At 34.9% G+C, this 26,867-nt stretch overlaps 1 protein-coding gene across 1 annotated transcript in view; it reads left to right on the forward strand.

Moving 5' to 3' along the window:
- Positions 1-26,867, forward strand: part of ROCK2 (Rho associated coiled-coil containing protein kinase 2) — a 137,052-nt gene that overhangs the window by 61,131 nt on the left and 49,054 nt on the right. Inside the window, exons 4-5 of the mRNA XM_060027086.1 lie at positions 8,948-9,085; positions 20,264-20,524. Coding sequence (XP_059883069.1) covers positions 8,948-9,085; positions 20,264-20,524 — 399 coding nt within the window. The remainder of the gene's footprint in view (positions 1-8,947; positions 9,086-20,263; positions 20,525-26,867) is intronic.

A 26,867-nucleotide genomic window follows, 5' to 3' on the forward strand; every position in this document is an offset into this window, starting at 1 on the left:
AGATGAGATAAATGACTTGCGAGAGTTCACACAGCTGCTAAGTGGTTGAACTGAGATTTGAACTTAGGCAGAGGACTCCAGAGTCCATTCTCTTTGCTCTATGGCCATAACCAGTTTTCTGTGCCAGTATAGACTTTGTATGTAATTTTATTGGCTACATGGTGTTTCACTATCATCTTAATCAACCTCTTACAAGTATTTAGTTCTCCTTTCTTGAAACACCATTTTTTCTACATTACTGGCTGTTCCTTCTCAGTTTCCTTAGTGGTTCATTTTCCTCCTGACTTGTAAGTATTGTAGTTCCCAAAGGCTAGGCTCTTATTTTTTTTGATCTGCATTTTCTCCCAAGGCAAGTTCATGCATTCCTCTAACTTTAAATACAATCCATGTGATGTCAAGGCTCAAATTTATAGCTACTGCTCAGAACTTTCTACTTTGCTCACCAAACTCATATTCATGGTAGCTTATTTGACAGCTCCATTAAGATGTATCACAGACATCTAAAATATGTGAAATTAGAATGCTTGATTCCCTCTCTAACTTTGCTCTTCCTTCCATCTGTTCCTTCTCTTATTTTCCCATCTTAATAAATAAATGACTCTAGCATCAACCCAGTTGATGCTCAAGCCAAAAAATTGGGAGTCATTATTGATTTCTCTTCCTCTCATTTCTTATATTTAATTTTTCAGTAAGTCCTGCTCATAATATTTCTCTAGTCTCTCCACTTTTGGGGGGGTATTCACTGCCATCGCCTTTCTCCAAGATACCCTTTCATTCCCAGTCAGGTATGAGGGCCTACTTTGTGTCCTGCTTTGTTTTCTACTTCTGCTGACAGTTTCACCATTGTACTATTGATTTTGGATCGGGAAGTGCTGATGGAGAAAATACCAAGACTGGATTTATTAAATCTTCTGCAGATTCATGCTCTCCAAGCTCAGCTGAACCCACATTACTATTTGGCAGACTTTTTTCCCCATACTTCATAGCCTTGTATTTTCACATACCACTCCTACCCCAATAAGGGTATAATAGAATCAACTATGGGGCTTTTCTAACATACCTGCTTTGTTTCATTTTGTTTTCTTTATTTCCCCACTTCTCTATAATGAGATACATGAAGGTGGGAAGTATAGATCTATCTAATACAAACTGCTGCCAAATTGACCCTTCGAAAATATATTCATTGTATCTCTCCTTTGCATTTCATGGCTCCCTTGCCTACTAAATGAAGCATTGAAGTCTTCGTCCTGGCCTTCTAGGCCCTCTTATTTAAGATATCACCAATTAATCTTTTTAACCCTTATTTTCCATCATGCTCTCCTTTCTGAGCAGGCTACTTATTTCAGCGCATGCTCTCGTTTACTTGTCTGTTCCTCCAAAAATGTTGTTTCACTCACTCTCAGTGCTTATTTTAAAAGAGAAGTTTCCTGATTCCTTTTGCTTTCCTTCCTACCCTTTGAGTGTGCCCTCTCTCATCTGCATCTTTTAATTATGATTGCTTTATTTAATTTCCCATATTATGCCTTGTGCTGTAGTTTATATGTATACTTCTTTGAATCTTTTTATATTGTAAATTTTTTGAGGGCAGGAACTGTGTCTTTTCAGTACTTTTGGCATTCCCATGAGGAGTTCATAGCTGTGTGTCTGAAAATAGTTCACCTGTATCTGGGAAGATGATCTTCTTTAGTCAAGTACACAGTTTAGTAGGAATATCTGTAGAGCAGCAGGGAGAAAGGGGGGAACCCTCACCATGGAGCCATTTGTTAATTCAGTCTTGAACATTGGTAAAGGACGTGTTTGTGCAGCTAGATCATATAAGTGATTGGATTTTTCTTGTCCTTTTATATCCTGTACAGCACAGAACCTGAAATGTAGAAAGTTTTCATTGATGTGACTTGACTGTGATTATTCCTGATCCCTGGGCTCAGGTGCTCCCTGGGGATCCAGAATGCTAAGGGGATACAGATTCTCAGTGATAGAACTCAAGGCTGATATGAGATGAAGATCTTGTTTTTTGGTGTTTTTGTGTTTTTTTAAAATCTCCTACTGGCTTGCTCTTAATTTAAATGGTTTTAAACTAAGGTTTTAAAGTGGAACCAACCAGAAGGAAAGAGTGTATGGGAAATGATTCTCTAATACTTGGCATGTGAACTCAGATTTTTTAGTCCTTTTTGGAATAAAACAGGCTCCTCGCTGGTTACAAGGTTATTTCTGATTTGTGTAAATTATCTCCCTTCCTCCATGTTTTTGTAATTCCTGTATTCCCCCATTCAGTCTTAGCTGCCACAACCAGACCTGGCAGAAAGCAGGACACGCTTTTCTTGTGTCTTTAGTGGAAACCTCAGCAGCACACAATAACTGTTCCAGATCTGTCAAATAGATGCATTGGTTCTTTTTGTAAAAATAATCTATTGTAATTTTTGATATTAAAAATAAATTTTAAAGCCTCAAATGGGGCATTTTGGTTAGAATGATTTTCAAAAGTTTTTGTCCACAGTGCGCTAGGAGATCTAGGTCCATTTTAGGACTTTTTCAAACATGTCTCTAGCTACACTTAGGAATGTTTCATGTACTTAAAAAAATTTTGTTTTAAAGAAGTACATATTAGCTATAAACAGCACAAATAAGCAAATCTAAAAAAATAAAAATCCCTCAGAATTCCATCAGCTGAGATAAAACTGTTAACTGTTTTGACCCTTATTATCTTTTTTTCCCCCACATACGTATAGTCAATTAGCTGGTACTTTTGCATTCATCCACTTTTAAAATTAGAAACTAGGAATATAGCATTCTTTTCTCTAACAAATAGAGACATTGGAAGAGAAGCAATATTTTTGTCCTTTAGGTAATCATGGACTAGTGACATTGGGGAGACACATGTAAAGTTTCATAACAGAATGAACTGAGTTCCATTTGTCTGTGGTGGAATTAGCTAACATTTTCATTGACTATATTCTGTGTGCTAAGTATTTATATTCATTATCTTGTTTTATCTTTTCAACAATTCTGTGAGATTCTTAAGTAGATGAATTCAGTGAAATTTAGAGAGATTAAGTGAATTGGCCACGTAGTACATAAATAGTTAGGACTTTTGCCCAGGTTTGTTGACATCTACATCCATGCTTTTAAGCAGTACTCTCTGCATTGTTGTAATGAATTGCTACTATATCTATTTATCCATCCATATTGAATAAAGGAGAAAGAGCTAGAGAACAAAGGGGAGAGTACAGAGATGCTGAGGAAGATTATAATAGAATCATTCAGAAGGAGACATCCTCACAAGGAAGGTCAGTGGAAACCAGCTTTCCTAAAATAACAGTGCTTTACTGTAGTACTTTGTAATACTAGTACTAATGTATTTTAAGGTATGAGGCAGACGTTTGGCATGAATACAACTATTGCCTCTTACTGTTTGTTCTGTAGATAAAGTCAAAGACTACAAGCTGGTGGTTCCTGACTCTTGTGTTATGAGCCTGTGAAGTGTTCTATTACAGTAGTTTAAATGAAATTCAGGCCTCATTACCTAGAACATCTAACCAAAATTGTCTTTATTTATTAAAAGTTTTATAGATCTCATAGCTATAATTTTGCTGAATTTGTTAAATTGGATAATTCAGCATTGTGCCAACCACTAGGCAGCCTCACAAATGAAAGTTTGTATTGTATTCTGTTCTTAAAGGAGCTTATGAAGCAGACATGTACACAACTAATTTTGATATTAGATTATTGTAAGCATTTTGGACAGAAAGGGAAACAGTTTTGCATAAAGAATCACCAAGAATAAAGCACCAAGAACAGGCATTTTTCTCATGTTCAGAAAATCATCTTATGCCTGTGTTTTTGTTTATTTGAATGAACGGCTCTTTTCTCTAGGTTTGTTTTTGTTAATTCATATATAAAAGATTAAACGTAAATAAATGTTTAACTCTTTCCTACTAGCTGATAAATATCTTTTAGTTTCTGTTCATAGCTGTTCTTTATAGCAGAATTCTTAAAACTCTTGTCATGGTCTGAGTCAAGCATAAATAATATTATGGTATAAATTAATTGGCTTTTACTGTTATATGATTGCTTTTTCTAATGAAGTTAAGATAACACTGAAATCCGATTTATTCTTAGAATAAGTGAACATTTGAAGAATGGCATAAATACAGGAGAGAGTACCTTAGCTGTCTCTTTTTAGTAATGTTTTAAACTTTAAAAAAAACCCACAACATTTTATTAAAAGCATTGCTGGAGTGAGCATTTGCTTTGAGATAATTTGCTAAGTAAGAAGCTGGTCTATCTACTGTGGAAGGGATTTCTACTTTTAAGACTAGGGTTCTTCATACTCTAATCCCCCACCCTCCCACCCATGTTTTCATATTGCTTTCCCATATATTTATTTTCAGCATTCTATAAATGGCATAACACCATATAAATCAAAGGAATTGTTTTTCCAGTTTAGTAATTTAATATAGAAGATGGATATAATCTGTGACCCTCATCATAACTTATTTGGCCCTTGGCATATAGGATTCTTTTCATGTAAAGTTACAGTGTATCAAAACACTTTAAATTTCAAAATATTTTAAAATACTTTAAATTTCAAAGTATTTCAAAATAATAAGTGATATAAACCATTGATATAATAACCTTTCTAATTATAATTTGATTAGGCAGTTTTCATCCTGGGCTGTGTTTTCTTTCTATCCATATTGATGTTTTATTTATTTGTTATATAAAGTACTGAGAAGGGATGTTAAAATTTCCAGCTGAAATTAGGATTTGCCTGTTTCTTTCTTTAGTTCTGTCAATTTTTGCTTCATGAATTTTTTTTTTTTTTTTTTGGTGGTACGCGGGCCTCTCACTGCTTTGGCCTCTCCCGTTGTGGAGCCTGGACGTGCAGGCTCAGTGGCCATGGCTCACGGGCCCAGCTGCTCTGTGGCATGTGGGATCTTCCTGGACTGGGGCACGAACCTGTGTCCCCTGCATTGGCAGGCAGACTCTCAACCACTGCGCCACCAGGGAAGCCCTGCTTCATGAATTTTTAAGCTTATTTATTAGATACAAACATATTTAGAATTTTTAATGCCTTTCTGATGAATTATTACTCCTTTTATCTGAATTCTCCTTTTTTTCTCTTTGCCTTGAAGTCTACTTTGTTATTGATATTGCTCTGTCTACTTTCTTATCCTTGCTGTTTGCATGGTGTATCTTTTCCTATCTTTTTATTTTTAACCTGTTTGATCTTATATTTAAAATATATGAGGTTAGGTTTTGCTTTTTAATTTTCATAATCTCTGCCTGTGAATTGTGTGTTTAGTCCGTTTATATTTACACGTATTTCAGACTGTTTAAAATTGTCTTGTAGGCCCTTAAGTCTCTATTCATTTTCATTTATTCATTTTTCTCTTTATTCTCTAGATTGATTTGTGTTCAGGTTCACTGACTGTCCTTCTATCTCCATTCTCTGTTAAGTCCTTCCAAAGAATTTTCCATTTTAGTTATTTTTCAGTTATAGAACTTCCAATTGGTTCTTTTTTTAGTTTCCATTTCTCTGTTGGTATTTACTTCTGTTCACTCATTGATACTATTTTTTGCTTTTTTTCTTTAACATACTGTCTTTTAGGTCTTTGGACATATTTATAAGAAATATTTAAACTATTTGTTAGCTAAATCCAACATCTTTTGGGGATGTTTGCTATTGACTGCTTTTTTCTTGATGATGAGTCACATTTTCCTCTTTGCCTGTCAGGTAATTTTAAAATTATGTACAGATCCTTTTTGATATGTGATAGAGACTCTGAATTTTGTTATTTTTCTTTGACAAGTGTTGATTTTCATTTTAATAAGATGTCCAGTTACTTGCTGATAACCCTTAACTTTTGGAGCCTTAGTTTTTTACTTTGTAAATATAGATGTGTTTAAAGACCAGGTTGTTTCCCAAGTCCTTTTAAGGACTCCAAACTCTACTCCCCTTTTGATCTTTTAGGGTTTGGTATTACAAGGCTATGTTAGGTAGTGCTAGAGTAGGCCTTGCTTTAGAGCATGGTTCTTTCTCCCAAGATGTCTCACCTCAATGTGCAGGAAATCATCAAGGTTACTCCACTCTTTATTTGGCTGGAAATTGAATGTGCCTGCAATGCTGTTTAACATCTGGTGTCTCTGTTTTGTTATCAACCCCGTAGCAGTTGCTCTCTGGCATACCTTTGCTATTTCCTCTTTGGATAATCCCTACCTTTGTTGAGCTTACATTCTAATATGGGACTCAGACAATACAAGGAAACAGCATCAAAAAATTGCAAGTTATGGTATCTTCTCAGAAGAAAACCGAGTTCTGGGGTGGAGAACAATGAGTCTGTTTCCCCCATGTCTGCAGTAACTTCCTTCACTGTAGTCTTGAACCCCTCAAAATCGTCCATGAGGGTTGGAATCAACTTCTTCCAAACTCCTGTTAATGTTGATATTTTGACCTCTTCCCTTGAATCACGAATGTCCTTCTGGCATCTAGAGTGGTGAATGCTTTCCAGAAACTTTTTAGTTGCCTGTACCCAGATCCATCAGGGGAATTGCTGTCTATGGCAGCTATAGCCTTACAAAATGTATTTCTTAAATAATAAGACTTGAGAGTTGAAATGACTCTTTGATCCATGGGCAGCAGAATGGATGTTGTATTAGCAAGCATGAAAACAACATTAATATCATTGTACATCTCCATCAGAGCTCTTGGGTGACCAGGTACATTGTTAATGAGAAATAATAATTTGAAAGGAATCTTTTTTCTGAGCATAGGTCTCCCCAGTGGGCTTAAAATATTTAGTAAACTATGTTGGCAACAGATGTGCTGTCATCTAGACTTCATTGTTGCATTTATAAGGCATAGACAGTAGAGTGGCATAATTCTTACAGGCCCTAGGATTTTCGGAATGGTAAAGGAGCATTGGCTTCAACTTAAAAGTCACCAGCTGCATTAGCTCCTAACATGAGAGTCAGCCTGTACTTTGAAGACAGATATTGACTTCTCCTTTCTAACTATGAAAGTCCTAGATGGCTTCTTTTTCCAGTATAAGGCTATTTCATGTACAGAGAGGATATGTTGTTTAGCGTAGCCACCTTTGTTAATTATCTCAGCTACATCTTTTGGATAACTTGCTGCATCTCCTACATTAGCGCTTGCTGCTTCACCTTGCTCTTTGACATTATGGGGAAAGTTCACGGGCAGCCAACTTCTGCTAGCTTCAGACTTCTCTTCTGCAGCTTCCTCACCTTTCTCGGCCTTCATAGAATTGAAGAGAGTTAGAGCCTTCTTCTGGATTAGGCTTTGGCTTATGGGAATGTTGTGGCTGGTTTGATCTTCTATTCAGACCTGAACTTTCTCCATATCAGCAATAAGGCTGTTTTGCATTCTTATCATTTGTGTGTTCACTGGGGTAGCACTTTTAATTTCCTTCAAGAACTTTTTCTTTGCATTCACAACTTGGCTAACTGGCGCAAGAGGCCTAGCTTTCAACCTCTCTTGGCTTTCATCATGCCTTTCTTACTAAGTCTAATCATTTCTAGCTTTTGCTTTAAAATGAGAGATGTGCGAGTCTTCCTTTCATCTGAACACCTACAGGCCATTGTAGGATCATGAATTGGCCTAATTTCGATATTGTTGTGTCTCAGAGAATAAGGAGGCCCAAGATCAGGGAAAGAGACAGGGGAACAGCAGGTCAATGGAGCAGTCAGAGCGCGTAAAACATTTATTGATTAAGTTTGCTGTCTTATATGAGCATGGTTTGGGGCACCCCAGAACAGTTACTGATCACAGATCACTGTAACAAATATAATAATGACAATGAAAAAGTCTGAAATATTGTGAGAATTACCAAAATGTGACACAGAGACATGAAGTAAGCAAATGCTATTGGAAAAATGGCACCAACAGACTTGCTCGACACAGTGTTGCCACAAACATTCAGTTTGTAAAAAATGTAATATCTACAAAGTACAATAAGTCAAAGTGCAATAAAACAAGGTATGCCTGTAAAAAATGTCAGACCAGGGTGGTATCAGTGGAGGTAGTTAGAAATGGTTGGATTCTGAAACTGTTTGAAGGTAAGACTGACGTGATTTGCTAATGAGTTTTTATGAGCTATATGAGAAAAAGAGGAGCCAGAGGTTTTTAGCCAGAGCAGTTAGAAGAATGAGGATGCCATTTACTAAAATAGAGAAGACTATAGGAGACATAAATTCAGGGGTGAAGATTTGGAGTTCAGTTTTGCTCATCCTACTAGATATCCAAGTATAAATGTTAGCAGTTATTATTTATTATTAATTATCCAGTAGGTGTTAACTTTTATCATTCATTAAATATTTATTGGCTCTGTGGTAGAGTTTGCTATGTTATATTCTAGGATTTAAATGATGGTCAAAAATGGACACTGTCCTTGCCTTTATGGAATTAGCAGTCTAATGAAGAAGATAAGAATTGATCAAATAACCATATTATTGGTAGTTTTTCCCTTAAAAAAATAAACTTTTAAGTAGGATATCTAGGAAGAAATAAGGATGACTTAACAAATAACCCTTGATATCTAAATTTATTAGGTTCTTATGGTCAAATCATGATGGATACATGTATATATCTTACAAGTTTCTCATTTAACAACATCTTATTCTTAAAATTGGTTAGCTTAATTAACATGAGGGAATGAAGCTTCATGAATTCAGTTTTATTTAGATGAAATGAGGTAGTTATATATTGAATCTAGCATTTAAAGGTATTGTATATTTCATGAAATATTTAGGCTGTGGGGAATTTTCTCCTCTCTTTCATTAAAAATGTTATGTTTTTACTTAGTTAGCTAAGGATCATTTTGTTTTGTAACTAAAGTCTTTAAGAACAGCATTATAGTATGATCTGTTGTTCACCATTTTCTCATAAAATTAAAGAATTAATTCTTGTGTTTTGAAAAATCAACAGGTTCGTCATAAGGCATCACAGAAAGTTTATGCTATGAAGCTTCTTAGTAAGTTTGAAATGATAAAAAGGTCAGATTCTGCTTTTTTCTGGGAGGAACGAGATATTATGGCCTTTGCCAACAGTCCCTGGGTGGTTCAGGTAAGCATACTAACTTTTATAAGTTTATTTCCCCTTTTCATAAGTGCTTATTATTTGTAAGAATTGATTTTGCATGCTGAAAGTCCTATATCTCATTCACGTAATGACAGTGCAGTTATTTTTTAATAAGATCTGATTCATTACACTTGTTTAATCTTCCAAAATAGTATGTTATATAGACATGTAATAATTGTTGTATAAAAGCAAGTATTACTTGCAACTTTCTCTTTTTTAATTCCTTTATAAAGAATTGGATTGATTACCAATATGCCATTGTTCCCCACCTACTCTTTCTCATGATTTACATAATAGGAACAATAATCAGCTTGTCTTGAAGAGGGGGAAAAATTCTACATTAAAATTTTTGAAAATTCTCATATTACCTATAATGTAACACATTATTGGGATTCCTAATTCAGCCTTTTATTTGACTGTGAAGTAAGGAATTTACTTGGTTACCCAGTAGTACAGGTCACAGAGGAAGGACAGGATAAATACTTTATTCTTTCTCTGTATTTACCAGTTTTCAAAGTAAGGGATTAGTTTACTTTTATCCTCAAAGGTGACCAATTTTGGGAGAAGTATCAGTTTAAACTCATGGACTTAAAACCTATTTGATGTGTTTCAGTCCTTTATCTTATTCATACTCAAATTGTGACACCTTTAGCAGTGATCATGTTCAGGTTGGCACGGAGTCCTTTTGACAGAGCCTTAGTTAGTCTTCGATAGCTAGCTTGCCGTCTTGATACATAACAGAGTGTTCCAGACCTGTCTTGTACATTTTCTGTCCTTCACATGGAGTTAACCTTGCTTGTAGGTCCATCTTTTGTACATGTGTGAATATTTCTTTAGAATAGATTCCTAGCATTGGAATTGTCAGGACATATGGTGTACACATTGGACATTTTGTTTGATATTGCCAAATTGCCTTGTAAAGAAAGTTTTTTTACAAGTTTATATTACACTCTAATTATCCAGTAGATGTTTTATTTCGCTAAATTTTTAGCAAATGCTGCATATTGTAATTGTTTTAAATTTTTATTTGTTGCATCCTTGAGAAATAAGATGTTATTGTGTTAAGTTGCATTTTTTTATTATGAGGTTCAGCATATTTCATATGCTTATTAGTAATTTGTATTCCTTCTCCACTGCTTATCCCATTTTCTAATGTGTTGTTTTGCTTTTTTAAAATTGGTTTGTTAGAATGTTAATACATTATGGATATTAATCCTTTGTTATATATGTTGGAAATATATTCTCTTGGACTACTACTTGTCTGTTGTTTACTGAGTTTTTAAATTTAGATGTAGTCAAATCTGTAGACTGCATATTTTAATTTTTGCTGGCAACACCATCCCCATCCCTAAGATGGGGAGTTTATAATCCCCAAGATTATAAAAATATTCTCTTACACTTTATTTAACTTTTTATATTTTTACTTTTTTAGGGGGGATGTTCTGTTTCTAAGTCACTAGGAATTTATTATTTTTATTATGAAGTAGGATTTCTTTTTCCCAAATGAGTAGCCAATTTCCCCAGTGCCATTTGTGGAAAAGGCCATGTTTTCCCCATGAAGTAAATGAAAGGTCCTGTATATCATTCATGTGTATTCATGTATACACATGAATTTCTCTTTTGGACTGTTCGCCATTACTTTGATTTGTTATTGGTTTATACACTAAAATCATTGTTTTAATTTCTGTAGTTTTTCATTTATTTTGGTATCTGGTAGGGCATGTCTTCTCTCATTATTCTCCTTTTATAATAGTTTTTTGGCAGTTCTTAAAATTTTTCTCTATAAAGTTAGAATCAGCCTTTCATTCTGTTAAAAAATACGGTTAAAATTTTGACTTGCATTGCTTTAATTGGTAGGCTTTTTTTTGGGGGGGGGGTTGTTTTTATTATTTTGAACTATTAGGTCTTCCCATAACAATAATAGTATGTCTCTTTGTATAGAGATTGATCTTCAGTAAAGCCGTATTACTTTTTTCCCCAAAATAAGATCAGAAGAAACTTATGTATAAGAAAATAATTTTTAAAATATGTAGATATTCAGAAAAAAAATGTAGATATACAGAAAAAAAAAATTGGCTCAGTCTTTCAGTGTAGCATTGAATAGTAGAAATTTTTCATCCTTATCTTTTTTTTTAAAACTTCAGTGGGTAGAGCTCTGATAGTTAACTATTAAATCTGATGTTTGCTGAAGCTTTCTGGTTAAGACAGTAAAGGATTTGGCCTGCCCATCTGTTCTTAGCTTATCAAATATTTTTTATCAGGAGTAATGTTAAAGTATTTGAAATGTTTCCTTCAGCATCTTTTGAGATGGTTTTCTTGCTTAATCTGTTATTATAGTACACACAAAAAATAAATTTCAGGGTAGTGTAAAATCTAAAGTAAGTGCTATTTGCTGTAATATGATATTTTCAATAGAATACCAAATTTGACTTACTTACATTTTAAGTAATTATCCATCTATTTGCATAAGTGACATATGACCTTTAATTTAATTTAATTTATTTTTAACATAGGCTCTTCTGGTTGGTTTTCATATCATAGTGAGATCACCCTAACAGACACAGTTGAAAAGCACACCACTTTTTTCTGAGCTTTGGTACAGTTTATATAATAAAGTAGAAACTATTCATTCCATGAGGCTTGTTTGAACTTGCTTGCAGATCTTTCAAGGAAAAATGTCAGTGTATTTAATGATATATTTTTTAATTTTTAAAATTTATCATGATACATTTCAAACATATCCCAAAGAAGAAAGAAAGTATATTGAATCCCCATGTATTGTTCACTCAGCTTCAACAGCAGTCATGGCCAGTCTTGTTTCAGTCACACCAGAAATTGGCAAACTTTTTTTTGTAAAGAGCTAGATAGTAAATATTTTAGGCTTTGTGGCCCAAGAGGCAAAATCAAAGATATTATATAGATACTTACATAACAAGCAAACAAATTTGTACAAATTTTTTATTGATGAAATTCAAAATATAATAATACAATTGAAAAAATACAGGTCTGTTAGGGAGAAGAATGAAATTATTTTCTGAGGCAATAACAGTTTGCAAAATTGGGGTTCACAATTAGTGTTCCTATCAAAATCGATTGTAGATGTTCTATTAATACTGATGTATAAAAAGATTTTATATATTTGTCTTATCAGAAAATATGTTTTCACACAGCTAGTTGCTGCTAAATACTATTATCCACCAGCATATGATTTATTTTTTATCAGTAGACTTTATTTTTAAAGACAGTTTTAAAAATTTACAGAAAAATTGAGCAGATAGTAGAGAACTCCCATATACCCCCTGTACCGTTTCCCCTATTATTGACATCTTGCTTTAGTAAGGTACATTGTTACAATGAATGAACCCATATTGATATATTATTAGTAACTAAAGTCCATAATTTATTCAGATTTTTCCTAGTTTATGCCTAATGTGCTTTTTCTGTTCCAGGATCAACCAGGATAGCATGTTACATTTAGTTATCATATCTTCTTAGGCTCCTCTTGGCTGTGACAGTTTCTGACTTTCCTTGTTTTTGATGACCTTTATAGCTTTGAGAATACTTCTCAGTTTTATTGTAGGCTGTGTATGCTCTGTTACTGGAATTCGATGTTTTCCTCATTATTTAGACCAGGGTTATGGGTTTTTGAGAGAAAAACTACAGAAGTAAAGTGCCATTTTCATCACATCGTATCAAGGGTACATACTAACCTACCATTTGTGACTCTTGGTGTTGACCTTGAGTACGTGGTTTTGATTGAGCATATCTGTCACTTGGAAGGCGTTTATAGAATTCTGTTAAATTCTTCTCTTGATGTTTACCTTTTAGCACTGTCATTCCATGGCAGATTAATCAATTCCAATTGAAGGTTGGGTAGAAGCTTCTCAGTTGCAAAGCTCAAATGGATTTTTTAATGGATATTTCCTTTGCACTTACATTCATGTCCAAAAAATGCTGCTGGAACTGTGAGATTGTAGTCTGAGATCAGAAAGTATATCCACTGCAAATTTGTGTAGAAATAGAGATCTCATGTATTGTTTTGATTTTGATAGCATGGGAAAGTATATACAGTAGCTTGATGTTAGTTGTCATAAAAATGATTGTGTCATAGAATAAGTTTTGCATATAGCGCTGTTTTGCCTTGCCATTTTAGGTCATTTAGGTATTAAGAAACATTATCAAGTTGCAGCTAAAGCTAATTTCCAAAGCTGTTCAGTTCAGTCATAGTGGTTGAGGGTGATTTTGATCAGACAAATTTCAGTCTCATCTCTGAGCTCAAATAATTGCAGTAGAACCTTACCACTGCTAAGCCATTGAACTGCTGTGTAGCAGGGTTAGTCAGGATATTCAGCTTCTATTTCTGGCAAAAATTCACAGAACTGATGGTGATGGTTAAGTCAACAAGAGCAAATAACACCATCAATACTACTTATTTATTAACACATGAGATTCAAATATATTTTCCACACTGTACCTATTGATCAATATTATGAAAAATAACCATAGACTTTGAACAGCATACATTTTCACAAGCTTTGTAAATTTGTCCAACTAAGCCTTTTTCTGTTCCACATATATTTTTACCAGCATCTGTTGTAACACACCTTACCAGGTATTACTTCAGGTTGTACTGAATTAATGTTTGCTCAATTTCTTTTAAAGTATTTTTGTCTGTAGTTGATCTATGTGGACTGTTCATAGAGGCTAATCCTGTATTCAACTTCAAACCTGGCACCCCTCCAATAAACAGTAACTACTGAATAGTATTAATAATATCTGTTGACTCATCAAGAGTCAAGGAAAAACACTTGAAATCATTTGTTTTAAAATTGGTGATTAATATTGCTCCCAGTATTCTCAAATCTTTGAGCAACTGTTGTTGCTGAAAGATTTCGTCTTAAAGTTGATTTTCTCTAGACACATTTCTTCAGCTGATGCAAAACCAAACACAATTTAAGTATTCACCATTGGTAAATAGCTTTTCTTGCTTGTCTAACAAATAAGGCATCTGGAAACTTTCTTTGGTTTCAGTCTTACACACATTTAGCAAATTTTACCATACTTAATTTTAATTTTCTAATTTTGAAGAACTGTTGAAATACTTTTTAAAAATATTTATTTTATTGAAATATAGTTGATTTACAATGTTGTGTTTGTTTCTGCTGTACAGCAAAATGATTGAAATACTTTTTGTTCTCTGGCCCAATCTTTTTTCCCTGCCTTTCTTCTGAGAGATAGCTGCTATCCTAAAATTAATTTATGCCACTCCTGTGTTTAAATTTCTCCCTCCCTCCTTCCCAACTGGATCTTCTACCAACCTTTTAATTTTTCATATGATTGTTGACTGAGTCAGGTTTTTTAATTTCTTGAGTTCGTTTATATTTCTGTGACTCTGTCTTTTTCACTTTTCTGTTGAATGGCATATTTGTAAACTTTTTGGTCTTAATGTGTTTTTCGTTTTATTTACAAAATATACCTTTTAGGCTTTCTTTTTAGTTATTTCCTGCTTAAATTTTTTTTTTCTAGCTACTGTTTTCTTTGGGTTTATATTGTTCTTTTCTAGTTTCTTTACCTTCCTGACTTTGTCAGTCCTTATTTTTCAATACAGATATCTCTGTTTGAATATTGGGTAATGAGAGGATAAGGAGAGATACCTATAAACTCATTTGAAGTTATGTTTCTCTTTGAATTCTACTTATTTTTTTAAAAAATGGTTTTATTTGTAACATGCATAGAAAAGTACATAAAAAGCAGCAGAATGATTAATTACAAAGCAAACACCCATGTATTCACAACTCAGGTCAAAAATAAACATTGCCAGTATGTACTCTGTTAAGTCCCCTTGTGCTCTTTCCCAGTCACTACCTCCATGTGTTCCCCCCAGAATAAACGTTCTTCTGGCTTTATTAGTAATTGTTTCATTGTTTTCTTTCCAGTATACCACCTAAACAAGCACTCAGAAACTATATTTTTCCTGTTTATTGAACTTTATATAAGTGAAACCATTGAATATCTCTTATCCAGGTTACTCCAGTTTATTGGTGAGATTTACTACCTTTTCATAGTTGAATATTCTCTTTTGTGAAATGCCTGTTTAAGTCTCTTGCTCATTTTCCCATTACGTTGTCTGTCAATTGATTGAATAAAAAAATTTGTAGGAATTGTTTTTATTTTGGATATGAACCCTGACTAGCTTCTTAGACCTGTGGGTTTACAGATTTTACCAAGTTTGAGAAAATTTTGACCATTATTTTCTCAAATATTTTTTCTGTCTCACTTTCCATCCATTTACCCCTCAACCCCTTTCTCAGACTACAGTTACACATATGTAATTTGCTTGATGTTGTCCCATAGGTAACTGATACTGTTTCTTTTCTTTCCTCAGTCTGTTTCTGTTTTTGTTTTTCAGGTGTGCTTCATTTTGTATAGTTTTTATGCTATGTTTCAGCAGTCCCCAACCTTTTAGGCACCAGGGACTGGTTTCTTGGAAAATAGTTTTTCCACGGATGGGGTGTGGGTGGAGGGGATGGTTCAGGCGGTGCTGCGAGCGATAGGGAGCGGCAGGTGAAGCTTCGCTCACTCACCTGCCCGCCCGCTCACCTCCCGCTATTCGGCCTGGTTCCTAACAGGCCGTGGACTGATATCAGTCAGTGGCCCGCGGGGGGCAGGGGGACCCCTGCTATGTCTTTAAGTTCACTGATCTTTTTTCTGCAGTGTTCATTCAAACTTTAATCCCATCGCATCTGGCTTTCTTCGACAAAATTGTTTTGAGATTTATCCGTGATGCGATATATCAGTAGTTCATTTCTTTTTATTGTGTAATAGTATTCCATTGTGTGGATATATGACAGTTTGTTTATCCTGTTCATCTGTTCATAGACATTTGGGTTGTTTCCAGTTTTCGTCTCTTACGAATAATTAAATTGTTTGCGGTCAACTTGTACAATTAAATGATTTTTAGGAAATTTATGGAATTGTGTACCCATCACTAAAACCTGATTTTTAGAATATTTCATCGTCCCCAAATGATCAGTTATACCTACTTACAGTCATTTCCCATTCCCCTCCAGTGCCAGGTAACCACAAATGTGCTTTCTGTCTCCATAATTTGCCTTTTCTGGACATTTCAGAAACATGGAATCATACAACATGTTGTCTCTTTCCCTTAGTATACTATTTTTGAAGTTCATGCACATTGTAGCATGTCTTGTATTTCATTTTTTAGTGCTGAATAGCATAGCCCATTGTATGTGGTTTAATCAACAATGTATTTGGTGTTTGTCCCCAGTTCTTAGCACAAGAGCTTCAGAAGCTCTTGGATTTCCTTAGTGTTAAGAGTGTCTTTGTTATGCTAATGAGACAACTCCTGGTGGCTTTTTGATAACTTTTGGATGAGATGGGGACTGATCGTTAGAAAGAATGAGCATGTGATTAGAGGATTGGGACTTTCAGCCTTCCAGCCTTTGGGGTACTGGAAGCGGGTTGGAAATTGAGTTTAATCACATGGCCAATGATTTAATTAATCATGCCTATATAATGAGACCCTAATAAAAGCTGTGGACATTGACACTCAATGGAGCTTCCTGGTTGGTGAAGACATTGGTGTACTGGGATGGTGATTCACCCTGATTCCACAAGGAGAAGTTGCAGAAGCTCTGTTCCCTCCCAGACCTCACCTTATGTGTATCCTTTACAGTAAAACTTTGATCATATGTATGGTGCTTTCCTGAATTCTTTGAGTCAACCCAGTGAATTATCGAACCTGAGTGGGTCATGGGAACTCCAGAATTTGAAGTTAGTTAATCAGAAATGCTGGTGGCTTGGGGACTTCCAAAGTACGGAAGGACAGCTGATGTCTGAAGTGAGGGTCTTGTGAAAGACTGGCCTCTTAGCTTGTGGTATGTGATGCTAACTCTAGGTGCTTGGCATCAGAATTGTATACCCAGTTGAGGTGGAAAGAGTATGTGGATATACCCTATTATGTTTGTCCACTTACCATTTGATGGACATTTGAATTGTTTCCACTTTGGGGCTATTATAAATAGTGAATAATGCTGCTGTGAACATTTGCATGCAAGTCTTCTGTGGACATACCTCATTTCTTTTGGGTAGGTACCTGGGACTGGAATTCTTAGTTATGTGGGAAATTTATGTTTAACTTTTTAAGAAATTGCCGAACTGTTTCCCAAAGTGGCTGTGCCATTTTACGTTCTTACCAGCATAGATGAGGTTCCGGTTTCTCCATATTCTTGCCAACAGTTGATGTTTTCCGTCATTTTTATTATGGCCATTCTGGTGGGTATAAAGTGGGATCTCATTGTGGTTTTAATTAGAATTTCCCCAATGACTACCATCTTTTCATGTGCTTATTGACCACTCATATATCTTCTTTGGTGAAATGTCTATTCACATTTTTGCCCTTTAAAAAATTGTTACTTGTCTTATTGTTGAGTTGTAGGAGTCCTTTATGTAGTCTAGGTATTTTATTATATATATCACTTGTTAGTATTTTTTCCAACCTGTGATTTGTCTTTTCATTTTTTAATAGGATTTTTTGAAGCCAGAAAATTCTTATTTTGATCAAATCTTACGTGTCAGTTTTTCATTTTGTCAATTGTGTTTTTGGTGTTAGAAGAAATCGTTGCCTAATCCAAGGTGATAAAAGATTTTTCTCCTATGTTTTTTCATAAGATTTTTCTAGTTTTAACTCTTAAATTTAGTCCTGTGATCTACTTTGAGTTAGTTTTTGAGTATGATGTGAAGTAGGGATCTAAAAATGTTCATATTTTTGTCTTTGAATATCCAATTGTTCAAGCACCATTTATTGAAAAGACTGTTCTTTCACCACTAAATTACTCTGGCACCTTTGTTAAAAAAAAAAAAAAAAAAACTCTTGACCTATAGACATAAGGGTTATTTCTAGGCTGTCACTTCTGTTCCATTGATCTGTATGTCTGTCCTTATACCATACCAGTACTGTCCTGAAAACATTAGTTTTGTTTTGAATTTTGAAATTGGGAAGTATAAGTGCTCCTGCTTTATTCTGTTGTAAGATAGTTTTGGCTCCTCTGGGTTATTTGCATTTCCATAGAAATTTTATAATCAATTTGTTAATTTCTGGAAAGAAAACTTGCTGGGATATAGAGTTTGCATTGATTCTGTGGATCAATTTGGAGAGAATTGCCATCTTTATACTATTGTCTTTCTATCCAGGAACATGAGTGTCTCTCCATTTGTATACATCTTTCCTTTTATCATTTAGAGTTAATAGCATCACACACACACACACACACACACACACACACACACACACACAACACACACACACACACACACACACGCTTTCTCAATTTGGTAACCAGCCTTATGCCTTTTCGTCCCTTCCTTCCCTGCATCTCACCACCTTCCATTTTAAAATTATTCTGATTTTGGCTTGACTCTCTCAAATAAATATTTAATTTTATGTCAGTAATAAGCTTTTCTGGATTCTTTATTTGTCCCTTTTTCTTATGTATCTCGTAATTCTCTTACTTGGATTTATTCCTTGTGTCGAACTATATCCTTGAACAATTCTTTCAGAAGTGGTTTGTTATCAGATTTCTAAGAATATGAATGATGTAATACATATTTATTTTGCCATCGTATTGATTTTTTTTAAACTGCCGTATTCTAGGATCAAAATTATTTTCCTTCAAAGTTTCGAAGATACAGCTCTGTTTTTTGTATTCTGTGCTGGCTGAGATGTTTGTTGACAATATGATTTACATTTTTGTACATAAGGTACTTTTTGTCTTTGGAAACTTTTAGAATTTTTCTGCTGGATTTCTGAGAGTTTAGCACTGACTGTCTTAGTTTCTCTCTTGTTTCATTTGAGATCTTTCAATCTTAGATTTTTGACTTTATTCATTTCTAGAAGTTTTTGTTTGCTATTTCTTTTTTTTCTTTTTCTTCTGGTTTATTTTCTCTCTTCCAGACTGCTTTTAGATGTCAGAGCTTTGCTATCTTTGCTCTGTTTTTCATCTCCGAATCCTTCAGTGTCTTCAGAGAAAGTTACTTTGCTCAGTTTTCAAGCTCTGTAATTTGTTTTTCTCTTATCATCAGTTGTATATTTAATTCCAAAGCTTCAGGTTTTTTCCCCATATCATCCTCTTGTTTAATTGCTGTGGCTTGTTACTCTTTTGAGGGTATTGATTTTTACATTTTTAAAGCTGTTCTTAGTTTGTCCTATTTTAAGCATTTCCTTGACTGTTAACTTTCTGTTTCTTGAATTGCTTTGCCTCTATTTCATGATACTGATTTTTCTGAAATGTTGATTCTTGGTTTTGTTCTTTTTTCTATTTGTGGAAATCTTTTCTGTTTACATTGGTTGCTTTCAGGAGGGGTGGGACATGTCGTTGGGTGGAATGTACAGATACCTTTCCTTCTGAATTTGTGGTTTCTCTTGTCTCTCCAGGGGATCAGTAGCAACCTAGCTTGGTGTCCTGTTTCTCTGGTCCCAGTGCCACTGCTTTAGTCTGAGTGCAGGTATCACTGCCACTTACTGTTGATTATGAGCAAGATGATGGGGAAGGGAAGAGAGGAGAAGGCCCAGTTCCAAATGTGGCTACGAATTACTCTTCCCAGTGGTATGGGACTTATTCCCTCTTACATCTACTGAATCTGGCATTTTAGGTTTTTCTAAACCTCTCCTGCTTCCTCAGCTCTCTTCATTGTGAGTTATGTGCAGTAATTTGTTTTGTTTTCAGAAAGCTGGGCTTTTTTTTTTATTATCTGTTCTTTTGTCATTCTTTCACCTTTTATGTTCCTCATCCTTAATCTGTTTCTCTTTTAAAATATTTCTATTTAAATAGATTCCTGTATTCTCTGAGAGGGAAAATGATACATTTATGCATTTTTTTTAAGTAAGCATGAAGAAGATACCCATATAAAAGTTTTATTGGATAGCGGTTTTTTCATTAAAGATGTCCAAACCTAAAATCACAGATTTCCTAAAGTTTAATGCTGTTTTGGTTATACAATAATTTATCTTTTTCAATAGCAGTAATAGCTTTGGGGTTTTGTTCTCTTAATGGTTTTGGTTTTCTTTCTTTCTCTTTCGTTCTTTCATTTCTTTTCTTTTTTTAAATTAAAAAATTTTTTTTTCCTTCTTGTTTTGTTTTCCAGCTCTTTTGTGCCTTTCAAGATGATAAGTATCTGTACATGGTAATGGAGTACATGCCTGGTGGAGACCTTGTAAACCTTATGAGTAACTATGATGTACCTGAAAAATGGGCCAAATTTTATACTGCTGAAGTTGTTCTTGCTTTGGATGCCATACACTCCATGGGTTTAATTCACAGAGATGTGAAGCCTGACAACATGCTCTTGGATAAACATGGACATCTAAAATTAGCAGATTTTGGCACATGTATGAAGATGGATGAAGTAAGTAACAAGCAAGTAAAAAAAAAATGGTAGTTTTCTGAGAGACAAAAATAAAGGAACACTTGAAATCTGGACTTCATAGTTTTAAACAAAGATAAATTTAGTTTTGCTAACTGTAATGACTCAGACAAGGTAATAAAATATCCAAATCAAAACATTTACTTTACTAATCATTCATATAGTTGTAGAGTACTTTGTTTGTAGATTTGGTGAATCCAAGAGAAATAAAAACTCAAATAACTAGTTATCAGATAAATAGTTATCTTCCTCATAGAATCTTGACAAACATTTGCTACCAATCAAAACTAGTTCGTGTGCATATAATGATCTAGTTGAAGAAGTAGGACACAAAATACAAATTAAGGTACATGGGTATTTCTATCATCATTATTATTTCTGTATTTTTCCTTTAATAAAAGAGGTAAGGTAGAAATTTACCAACTCCTACCAACCCCATCTGTATCAACCACATAGAATAAACTTGGGGGCAAGTTTATTGTTGTGCTTTTACCTGTTGAACAGTTCATATTATGATTAATTGATTCAGTAGCATTAACTTCATAGCTAACTATGGTGTTGATTTATTTTTGTTGCGAAATTTATATCCCTTGTCTTTTTTCTCTGTAAGTGTACTGTAATTCCTGGCAGTAATTCCTGATGGGGAGGGATCATGTTTTATTTCCTATGTATTCTTGTTAATTATCTTGTCAAGATGTTTATTTGAATTAAGTTGATTTTTCTTTTCTCTTTACTTCTTAACTTATTTATGCCTCCTGTGTGATACTCAATTTTATTGATTGTCCTACCATCATCAGTGATCCATAGTCTTCCAAGCTCAGCTCAGATTTTTACCTCCTATAGAAAGTGCTGCCTAATAATCCTAACCTGACTGATCACTCTCTGTCGTAATTTCCATAATGTTACTTATTTAGAATTTGTGCTGTACTTCACAGGCCACTTTTATCTATCTAGGATTGTATGCCCTGTTTGCCCAGCTAAAACATAACATCCCTTTGGTTCTTTGGTCTTCTTCATAGAGTATTACTATGTTTGTGTTCTGCATATATTAATGTTTAGTAGGTAGAGTATTTGATTGTACCCAAAGCTCCCTCTTGTGGTGTTTATCATACTACAGTATGAAGTGATTAACAGTGAAAATCATATTTAATGAAAATAAAGTAGAAATAATTTTCTAATAGAACGCTAAACTTTTTAATGTCTGTTAATCGTAACGAATAATGTTTATGTGCTGCACATCTATGAGTGTATTCTGATTTTCATTAAATCGAAAACTTGGGAGGGTGCAGAGGAATCACACCACATGTTTTTAGGATAGGTAAAGGTGGTTAAGGAAAGAAGGTGTAGAGGAACGGAACAGAATATGTTGTTTACAAGATAATTTTATAAGCATGTAAGTGAGTACTAAATTCAGCTACTTAAGTATCTTGCTTCTTTGTAAGGCAAAATAAAAATATGGTATATATAATTTTGTTTACTATTTTTAATTTAGGTACATATGGTTCAGTTAATTATGCTCCTTGGCTCACAGCTTATTGTCATTAGTAGTATACACAAAGGCCCCATCTTGTTGTTTTTTTTTTAATTATGTTTTCCCCCTTTCAGTTTTTGTCTTATTCTCTTTTCCCCTAATACACAGCCATTGTAATGTGTTTATAAGCTCTTAGAGACTATTAGTATAGTGTACATATGTATAAATAGTCTAACCGATTGTTGTCATTTTGTTGTTAACCTTTTTCATGCAACATTGTTTTATGTCTATTCCTGATATGTAAAGTAGCTCACTGCTTTTTAGTATTCCATAGTATCTCTTAATTTTACTTATAATTCCCCCTTGTGTTATTATTATTTACTTATTATTCCCCCTAAGTCACATCCAGCTCCCTGTTACCAACAGTACCATGTTGAACATTTTCATACATGTCTCGTGTCTGTCTATTCTGACAAGGGTTTCCTCTAAATATAAACCCTAGAAGTGAGAGTACGATCTCAGAGGATACATGAAGTATTACCTGGTCTCCAGAATGGCTGTAAATGTTATAACCTCTTGCTAATAGTGCATGAGAGATCCTGTCTCCCAATATCCTCACTCACCCTTCCTTTTTTTCACTCTCTAAATCTTACCAAATTCCATTGGTGTGTAAAGTAGTATCTTTTAAACTTTTTATTAATCTTAACAGTTGATGTCAAACCTTTCTCCATATACTTCTCAGTCTCCTTTGTGAATTAACCTGTGTTGTGTACTTTTGACCCTTTAAAAATTGGTGGTTTGTTGATGTGCAGGGATTCCTTATATAATCTAGATACTGGTTCAACAGATATCACTGATAATCATCTTCCAGTGTGCTACTCATCTGTATCTTTGTTTGAACAGAAATCCTTAATTATGATGTAGTCAAATATATTTGTTAATATTGAACTTTTAGATTGTTGTTTGTTTTACGCCAAACCCCCGTTCCTCCAGTAATATTAATAATGAGAGTAACTATGTAATGTTGAAGAACAAAGGAATTTTTAATTAAAACTATAGTACATAGAATTTATAATTTTGTTATGTTAGTTGTTAATGAGAATAGTGTTATTGCAAGTTTCAGGTTCATCACTTCGTTTGCCTTTGATTATTATTATGGTCTTAGAGCCATTAGAAATGTTCATAGTTTCATTCTTATTCATCTGTTTATCTATAGAAGGGATTGACAAACTAGAGCACAGGGCCAAATCTGGCCTGTGGCTTAGTTTTGTATAGTTTCTGTGCTAAAAACGTTTTTTCCATTTTTAAAAAATTGTTTTTAAAAAGAAGATATGCAATAGAAACCCTATGTATCTCATAAAGCCTAAAATATTTACTATCTGGCTCTTTATACAAAAAGTTTGCCAACCCTTTATCTGTAATAAAGACAGAGATGCTCGAATTATTTTTTAGCTCTTCTGGCTTCACGTAAAACATTATTCCGTGGATAAAAGTAAAGTAAAATACAACTATAAAATTATAACCTTATATAAGGACTAAAATTGTTACTATCACTGATAAGAGTAATGCTGTTTCATTAAATTCTGTCATTGATAGATTGCAGGTTACACAATTTTCTTGGTGTTGTTATCCTTTTTCTCCCTGAAATAAATATCTGGGTGTGAGTGAAAGTCACAGTTAGTATATTTACATCTAGATTATCTCAGTGACAGTCAAGGAGTACTGCTATTTAAAATTACCTGCATTGATCAGATAAGTCGACTTCCCTCTATGCCTGTCATTATGCATTTCATAGCAACCTTCACCTCCTTTTAAGGCACAATTTTACATTAGTATTTTAAATTACTGAAAATAGTATAAGATTTTATCCATTAATATTCTAGTGTATACCATTGGATTAGATTGAAGCTATAAATTTTTAAAAGCTAACAGGTAAAATGTTAGTGTTCTTAACCCTTCTACAAGTGACATCAATTTTTAAAATACAGGCATTTCTACTCATGTTTCTGAAAAGCCCTATTTTCTGCAAAATTATACATTTAAAAGGACAGGTTTATGGGAGAAATAGGAACAGACCATTCAAAAGCTATGCAGCTTTGTAACCAGAGCCCAAACGAAAATAATAATTGGTATCCAGGGAGATGATTGGAATAACAGGCAGCTTTGCGCCTGTGTGTGCCGCAAATTGCAGATGGAAATGGAGTTCTGAAGCAACTGGGCTGTCTTCTAGATAGAGCACAAGAAGCAGGACCTTCCACTAGCCAGCAGTCTTACGAGGCAGGGAGGGGACACGCCTCTCTGAGAAAGTAGCCCCTGGTGCAAGTGCTCATTTTTAATTGTTCAAATGGACTGAATACGCTCCAGACTATGTAGTAGTCAAGCTGAAGCTTTCAACGCTTCTGATAATTAAGAATTTCACTTACAGTTTTTCTTTTCCACCCTCACAGGAGGCTTTTTTTTTCTTTTCTTTTTATAACTTAAAAAAATTATTTTTAGCTGCGTTGGGTCTTTGTTGCTGCGCGGGCTTTCTCTAGTTGCAGAGAGCAGGGACTACTCTTCTTTGTGCGCGGGCTTCCCATTGCGGTGGCTTCTCTTGTTGCGGAGCACGGGTTCTAGGCGTGCAGGCTTCAGTAGTTGTGGCACAAGGGCTCAGTACTTGTGGCTCGCAGGCTCTAGAGCGCAGGCTCAGTAGTTGTGGTGCACGGGCTTAGTTGCTCCGCAGCATGTGGGATCTTCCCAGACCGCAGCTCGAACCCATGTCTTCTGCGTTGGCAGGCAGATTCTTAACCACTGTGCCACCAGGGAAGTCCCAACAGCAGGCATTTTGAATAGTTTCTTAGAGCAACTCCAAGATTTGTGATTGACCCATTTTTGTTTTCAGTAAATCTTTCGACTTATGATATTTTGTCAGTTATAAAACACTCATGTATTTAGCAAACACACATTATCTGATCCATTTAAGATAAAGTACTTTTGAAGAAGCTTTTGAAAATGCATACCTGTTTATGTTGCTCTCCAGCTTGAAACCCTTTAGTAGATTTCTGTCACCTACTGAATAAAGTTCAAACTCCTTAGCTAGTCATATGAAGCCTCTTATGGTGATATGATCCCTGCCTACTTTTTCACCCTCATTCTGTATCATTTGACCTCTTGTACCTTGTGGTTCAGAGATCTTAAATTACATACAGTTCTTTTTATACCATGGTATGTTATGATTCCTAGCCTTCATATAGGCTGTTGAATATACACTGCTTGGCAAATTCCTACTCACACATTGAAACTCAGTCCAGAATTTGCTTACCTTGTGAAGGCTTTTTAAGTTGGCTTCTATGTCTTTCTCCAAATGTACCCTTTAGGGAGCATTTCTTTTCTTTATTTCTTTTTTCTTCCCTCCCTCCGTCCTTCCCGCCGTCCCTCCCTCCCTCCCTTCCATCTGTTGAACACTTATCTTATATTTTCTCTGTCCCAGGCCTGGAATCAAACACTTCTCCAAGAAGCTCTAATTCCTTTTATTTAAGAATGGTATTTAAAAATCAGTATTTGGGTGCTGGATGTACTCATTGCTCCTGGAGTGTCATTATTTCTAGGCTCTGTCAGTGGATGTGTGTATATTGTATATACTGTGTCTACTAACTCACATGCACACACATGTTCATATTTAATTCTGTACCTGTCTGTATATAAAGTGTATTAAAAATTATGAGTTCATATGATACTTCTGATTCTAGTCCTACACCACAGGGTTCATTCTAGTCTTCCTCCTTTCTGTTTCATGATTACTTCTTTGGATAGTGAGAAAACTGGCTCTCATTATCTACACTACAACTGTTTTCCAAAGTAACCTAGGTCAGTTCTTTTCCTCTCTACTCTCTTTGGTGTGGTTATGTTATTAATTTATGAAACAGGTCCATTTCTTTTTTTTACTTTTATTTGCATTTATTTTTTGCAGCATTTATTCCCAGGCCATAAGTTTTTGTTTCTTCAATTTCTTCTGGGATATGTTTTTCTTCTGGGCAACCTCCTCTTCTGGTTTAGGAGCAGTGTTTTCTTTTTCAGTAAGGATCATCTCAGTGTGGCAGGGAGAGCTCATGTATGGGTTGATCCAACCATGAGCTCTGTAAGTCCTGCGCCGCATCTTGGAGGCTTTATTCACCTGGATATGCTCAATGACCAGAGAATCTCCATCTAAGCCTTAAGTTCAGCATTACCCTCTGCATTTTTGAGCATGTACAGTAGAAATTCAGCATTCTTTTTGGGCTACCGACCCTGCGTCCAGCTCCACTGTTTGGCCTGGGCACACCTACCAACTCCACCATTGTAACGACGGAATGGCACACATTGCTTCTTTAAAGTGACGTCCTTCATATACTTGGTGGCTTTTCGGATATGCATACCCTTAATGGCCTGGGCCGTTTCACTAGTGTTCTTAAAGTGAATACGAAGATTTGAACCTCTCGACTTGCATGATTTTGTGGGGTTTTCTGGGTCAAGTGAATAGCGAACCATTTTTAGAGGTCACCTCAGGCCACTTACCGGAAAAGCCAGGTCCATTTCTTACTGTTTGTATTCCATTTAGAGTTGTCCCACATCTGGTTGATTTTGTTTTTTGGATATGTGAAGCACTCCTCTGGTTTAAGAGTCAGAACTATACAAATTGCATGCTCAGAGAAGGATCACCCCCTCCTTATCCCACCATCCCATTCTTGTACTTGCTTCTTTCTACCCTTTTCCCACTCACCCCCTGTAGGTAAACCAATCTCTTTAGTTTGTGGTTTAGCCTTCCTGTATTTCTGCATTTTAGGCTTCCTGTATTTCCTACATTTGTAATAAATGTAGATTTTATATTTATATAAT

Source organism: Delphinus delphis, chromosome 12 (genome assembly GCF_949987515.2).
Source record: "Delphinus delphis chromosome 12, mDelDel1.2, whole genome shotgun sequence".
Taxonomy (NCBI): domain Eukaryota; kingdom Metazoa; phylum Chordata; class Mammalia; order Artiodactyla; family Delphinidae; genus Delphinus; species Delphinus delphis.